Here is a 5,930-nt window from a genome sequence, read left to right as displayed (position 1 = left end):
GGGGAGGGAAATGCACAGGGACTCCCCCTGGGAGGGACCTCGGGAGGTTTCCAGGCCAGGCCAAAGCACAGTCAGTGGAGAAAGGGACACAGGGAGGAGCTGTCTGTGTGGTCTGCCATGGCAGGATGAGATGCAGAGCTGCACAGACACCCAGAACATGTGGATCCCTGCAGGAGCTGATCTCACTCAGTGGCTCCCAGGCCGCTGCTGCTCTCTGGTTGCTCTGGTTTGATGTTCCCTGGTGGTCACACCCAGCCCCACACACACCAGTGCTGTGTGCACACACACCAGTCTCAACAGTGCCTGGGCCCCAAAGGACACAGGACCTGATGGTTTGTGGTCCCCACGCCAGTATCTGGCACTTGGACATCCCTCAGTACCACGAGCAGAGAGAGCTCCCTTGTCCCAGAGAGTTCTTGGCAGCAGGGGGTTTAGGAAAATGGCACAGGCTGTGGGGATCAGCTGTAGGGCATGGCCAGGGATGGGCACTGACCATCACCTCTGAGCAAACCACCTTGATCCCCCATCCTTTCCCTTCCTGGGGTCCTTTCTTAGATACCCCATGGGAAATCTCGCACATTGCCCAAATGCCCTTTGTGGATTTCCATCGTAAATCTCAGACCCCAACGCAGAACCTCCCATGCTCAGATGACATCATGCTGGAAAGCTCTGCCATTTACCCCCTTGGTGAGGCTTTCATGAGGAGGTGTCAGAACTTCCCTAAAATTAAATTTTTATCTTCTGTTTTTTTTTAAATTGGAATGGCCCTAAAATATCATGTACTGCAGCCCCCTTGCTGTGAGAAGGCACAACTACCACTGCAACAGATGGTCAAAGCTCCAGATCTTGAACAGGTTTTGGGATGGGGCACTCACTTTTGTGGACAACCTGTTCCTGTCCTGTCAGCATAAACACAATATATTTCATTCTTATATCAAGTCTGAATTTATGCTTGACAATTTTAAAGGCTTTTCCCTTTCCACTGCCAATACAGGCTTGTAAAAACATGCCAATTTTTCTGGGATTATGACCATGATGTTTTAATCTGAAAAGACCTTGAAAAGACACAAAAATCTCCCAAGATATGATCTGGAGGCCACAAGCACAAAGCCCATGAGACTAAGGGCCCTGGGCTCAGTGGTGTGAGTAGCCTGAGAGGGCCTGAAGGGGTGTTTCAGAGATGGTGGAGCTCTTCTTCATTGTGTGAAACTGCCTGAGGATGAAATAATGCCAAACAGATCTCCTGGGGAGTTCCAAACTGGACACAAGGAGAGAGGAATTTCTGTCCCAGGGCAGGGCTGTGGTGCAAAACATCCCCCAGAAAGAGTCTGGAGCAGCCCAAGGCTCTGTGTGGCCAGGCAGAGGCAGGCAGGACGCAGAGCTGTCAGCAAAGGAAGGGCCCAGCCAGGTGGGGCAGCCGGGCGATGACGACAGCCTGCAGGGACAGAGGCGCAGGGCACGGACACCGTAGCACAGCCTGGGCTGCACAGGGCACAGGGATGGGCAGCAGCTGCAAGGCCCTGACAGAGCCAACTCCTGCAGCACTTTGGCCATGGCTGCTGGGCCTGGGCCTGAGCCATGAGGAGGAGACAAGTGACCCTTGCAGGCCTGGGGCCTCATTGCCTCCTTGTCCCTGCTCAGCAGCCTGGCAGGGGCCGCCCCATGCTGCTGCCCTTGGCATTGCACATCCCCACATCCCAGTGGGCCGGGAAGAGCCCTGAGCACTGAGGGAGGGACAGGATGTGCCTTGGCAGGGGCTGGGGCTCGGGCCTTGGCCCTTTGCATTCCTGAAACACATGCAGGTTTGCTCAGCATCACAGACACCTTTGCCTTGTTTGTCCCCACCTGTCATCAGTGCCTACAGTATTCTGCTCTAACTGGAACCTGGGGACATTTTCTCAGTCATGTCTGTCAGTGGGACCCATTAAAACTTCAAGAAACTTTGGAGTTTCAATCTGATTAGGAGTTCTCAGAAAGTTTTTTAAACACTCTCTTAGGGACTGAGTCTGATGTAAACAACACCAAAGCCCCAAGAGGGTCATTAAAATCCTGGTGCTGTGTCTGTGCTGCTGAGCTGGGCTGGGGTCCTGAAACAGAGGCACCTCCTGGCAACCAAGAAGAGCTTTAAAAAGACATTTCTCCTCAGGAGCAGCTCCACTCCCAGCCCAACAGGGCTGAGGGTACTGCCTGCAGGTACCTGAGAGCAGTGAAGCAGACAGAGTCTTAAACACCTGGAAGGAAAATTCTGAGCTTCTTCGTGAAGAAATGTTCACCACTTCAGACACGGTCAGTCTCTGGCTGCAGGGATCTCCTAAAGCTGACCCAGGACAGGACTGACAGCACTGTAAGGATGGCTCTGCTGCCCTTTCTGCTTTGGGGGAGGATGTGCTCCAGAGCGGGGCTGCCCTGGGCACCGTCAGAGGGACAGGGCAGGACGGCTCCTGCTGCCAGGGACGGCTGCAGGGGCTGAAGCTGGGGCTGCAGCCAGGGGTGCCCAGGTCTGTTGTGCAGAGCAGGTGCTGCAGCCCTGAGGGCTCTTGGCCAGGCCGGGGGATCTGTCACCTGCCAGGGGCAGCTCTCAGCCTGCCTGGCAGCTCCCATGGATGCTGGAGGGGAGCTGTGGGTGCAGTGAGTGACTCCTGCCAGGGTAGGTCCTGCTGCTGTGGAGAGGGTGCTGTGTGTGCCAGGGCTGCTCACAGCTCCAGCTCATGCCCAGGTAATTTCTGAGGGGACTTTTCATGAGCTCATTCAGGGCAGGAGTTTCCTGTTTGTGTTTCTGCTTTCCTGAATTTGTGCTCCCATTCTTCCCTGACTCAACTTGGCAGCAATGGAAACTCAGCTGTGCAGGGCAGAGCAAGGGCTGAGGCTCTTAAAGCATCAGGATGAGGATTCCTGGGAACCTCAGCGAGTGCCTCCACTTCCCCAGCCTCCAGATCCATCCAGCATCACCTTTCCATGGTGCCCAGGCCTGGGGGAGCTGCTCTTTAATCCTGCAGCCCCGAGCAGCTGCAGGGCAGAGCTGGCCCAGGGCTGGGCTGGGCTCTGGCAGCTCTGGCAGGGAAGGAGCCCGGGGCACCAGGAACAGCTCGGGTTGGGACAGCTCCAGCAGCAGAGCCGTGGGCAGGGAGGGAGGGAGGCAGTGCTGAGGGAAGCCCTGCTGCAGGGGACATGTGGCACCTGCCGGCCCTGCCCTGCAGGGCACACACTGCCCTGAGCAGCACAGCTCTTGTGTCCCCTCCCAGCCAGCACAGCCCTCAGCCCAGGGGCTCGGGGCCCTCAGTCCCCTCCTGGGCCGGCAGAGCAGCCCCAGAGATGCAGGGCATCTCTCCTGCCATGTGCCCATTCCCTGCTGACCAGGGCCTGAGGGCCACTGTCCTGCACTGCTGCTGCCTGGGAGGGGCTGTGCAGGGCTGGGCAGGGAAAGGCTTTTCCTCAGGGCCCGGCTCTCTCTCTCCCTGCCTGTCCCAGGTGCTGCTGGCATTGCTGACGGGCTCTCTGGGAATGGCAGTTCCAGCTGCAGGCTCAGGCCCAGCCCTTGGGCTCCTCCTGTGCAGGCTGAGCACAGCAATGGGGTGTCCCAGCTCCCTCTGCCCCGGGGAGCTCTGGGCAGGGCAGGCTGGGAATGAGCCGAATCTCCCTGATTTAGGGAAAGGCAGGGGCCACTTTGTGTGCCAGGGATCCCTCTGCTCTCAGCAGTGTCTCCTGGCTTTCTAGGATAGCACAGGATTGGAGCTCAGAAAGGTGCAAATCCAGGGCTGCTGGGAACAGGAGAGAGGGACAGAGCAGCTCCCCTCAGTCTGCACTAAGGCTCAGACAATGCCCCTGCCTCACTGGACTCTCTGTTCTATCCAGATGCAGCAGAATCTCTTGTTCTTCCACCTGCAATCCCTATCCCTTTCACTTGGTGTCTCCTGTGCCTTAGGAGGAGACTCAAGTTCAAACACCAGGACTGGCCCCTGCCCTCACTGTTCCCCTGCACTGGCTGGGGGTCAGGACTGACTTGCAGGTGTCCTGCATGTCAGGGTCTGGCTCCTCACTGAACATTGGCCAGCAGCAATCAGGGCTTGAGTAACCAAGGTGAAGGAAGTTCTCCTAGACATAGACAAGGGGGATATGTTTAGTGGCAGGGACTGGTCTGTGAGAAAGACCTTTGACTTTACTGCGAGAAATCTTCCCTCAAAGTCACTTTCTTCCTTCCTTCAACAGATTTCAATACCCCAATGCAGCAAATGTCCAACAGCAGCTCCATCAGCCACTTCCTCCTGCTGGCATTGGCAGACACGCGGCAGCTGCAGCTCCTGCACTTCTGCCTCTTCCTGGGCATCTCCCTGGCTGCCCTCCTGGGCAACAGCCTCGTCATCAGCGCCGTAGCCTGCGGCCACCACCTGCACAGCCCCATGTTCTTCTTCCTGCTCAACCTGGCCCTCACCGACCTGGGTTCCATCCTCACCACTGTCCCTAAAGCCATGCACAATTCCCTCTGGGACACCAGGACCATCTCCTATGCAGGATGTTCTGCACAGCTCTTTCTTTTTGTGTTTTTCATTTCGGCAGAGTATTTCCTCCTGACCATCATGTGCTATGACCGCTACGTGTCTATTTGCAAACCCCTGCACTACGGGACCCTCCTGGGCAGCAGAGCTTGTGCCCACATTGCAGCAGCTGCCTGGGCCAGTGCCTTTCTCCATGCTCTGCTGCACACAGCCAATACATTTTCCCTGCCCCTGTGCCATGGCAATGCCCTGGGCCAGTTCTTCTGTGAAATCCCACACATCCTCAAGCTCTCCTGCTCCAAATCCTACCTCAGGGAACTTGGGCTTGTTGTTCTAAGTGCTTCTCTATATTTTGGCTGTTTTGTGTTCATGGTTTTCTCCTATGTGCAGATCTTCAGGGCTGTGCTGAGGATCTCCTCTGAGCAGGGACGGCACAAAGCCTTCTCCACCTGCCTCCCCCACCTGGCTGTGGTCTCCCTGTTTCTCAGCACTGGCACATTTGCCTACCTGAAGCCCCCCTCCATCTCCTCCCCATCCCTGGATCTGGCATTGTCAGTTCTGTACTCGGTGGTGCCTCCAGCCCTGAACCCCGTCATCTACAGCCTGAGGAATCAGGAACTCAAGGATGCCATGAGGAAAATGATCACACCTGGTTTTCAGAAGCCATAAACTCTCATTCTTCTGCACAGCGTTATTGTGTTACTCATTTATGCTCACTCTGTGTCCTGTATTTTTTTGCTGCTGACACAGGAGTTACACTTTTGAGAATTTGTTCCCGCAAACATCTGTGACTACACAATTTTTGGTTCAGTATTTGCCTTTCTAGCAAACCCAGAGACAGTACAACCAAGGAGTTGTGCTACATATGTGCTTACAGAACATAAAGAATTCTGTATTGCCATGTTTGCCGGACATCTTTCCGCCCTGACTTCTCTGGAGCTGAAGGGTTGGTGCTTCTGTGCAGAGCTGGGGGAGAAAAGGGAACCCCAGTGCTCCTCATTGCCAGGGAGCCCCAGGGCTTGTCCTCCGTAACCTCCCCTTCCTTTACTTCTACACTCCCCTTCAGGGCCCCTGTGTTGGTTGAAGGCCTCAGGGCTCCTTCAGCTCTGTCAGTCCTGCTGTGTGATTGTCCAGGGACTGCAGGCAGTGACAGGCTGTGGGCACTGCCGGGACAGAGCTGGGCTCTGCAAAAGCATTTCCATCATGCCAGGGCATCTCCTCAGTGCACGGCCTGAAAGCTTCAATCTTCTTCCCAGTTTTCTCTCAAAGATGTGCCCAACACAGCGCCCTGGAGACAAAACCAGCAGTGACCAGCAGAAGTGTGGCAGCGTTCAGGGTGGGGCCCCCCAGCAGTGCCCTTGCAAAGCCGGCCCTGCTACAGCAGATACCTCCCACCCCAGGTCAGAGAGGTTGTTCTTCCCTCCATGGAGGGACATC

The 5,930-nt window shown here is 56.0% G+C and overlaps 1 protein-coding gene across 1 annotated transcript; it reads left to right on the top strand.

Annotated features, from left to right (window-relative positions):
• The first annotated feature begins 4,229 nt into the window (after positions 1-4,229).
• On the top strand, positions 4,230-5,162 carry LOC136304470 (olfactory receptor 14J1-like). The gene has a single exon (XM_066207996.1). The coding sequence runs from the start codon at positions 4,230-4,232 to the stop codon at positions 5,160-5,162; it is 933 nt and encodes a 310-aa protein (XP_066064093.1).
• The last annotated feature ends 768 nt before the right edge of the window (positions 5,163-5,930 follow it).

The sequence above is a fragment of the Chamaea fasciata genome, unplaced genomic scaffold, assembly GCF_029207755.1.
Source record: "Chamaea fasciata isolate MVZ Bird 193981 ecotype frontalis unplaced genomic scaffold, bChaFas1.0.hap1 SCAF_96, whole genome shotgun sequence".
Classification (NCBI taxonomy): Eukaryota; Metazoa; Chordata; class Aves; order Passeriformes; family Sylviidae; genus Chamaea; species Chamaea fasciata.
The sequence above is the reverse complement of the archived record's forward strand: the minus strand, read 5'-3'. Positions and strand labels throughout refer to the sequence as shown.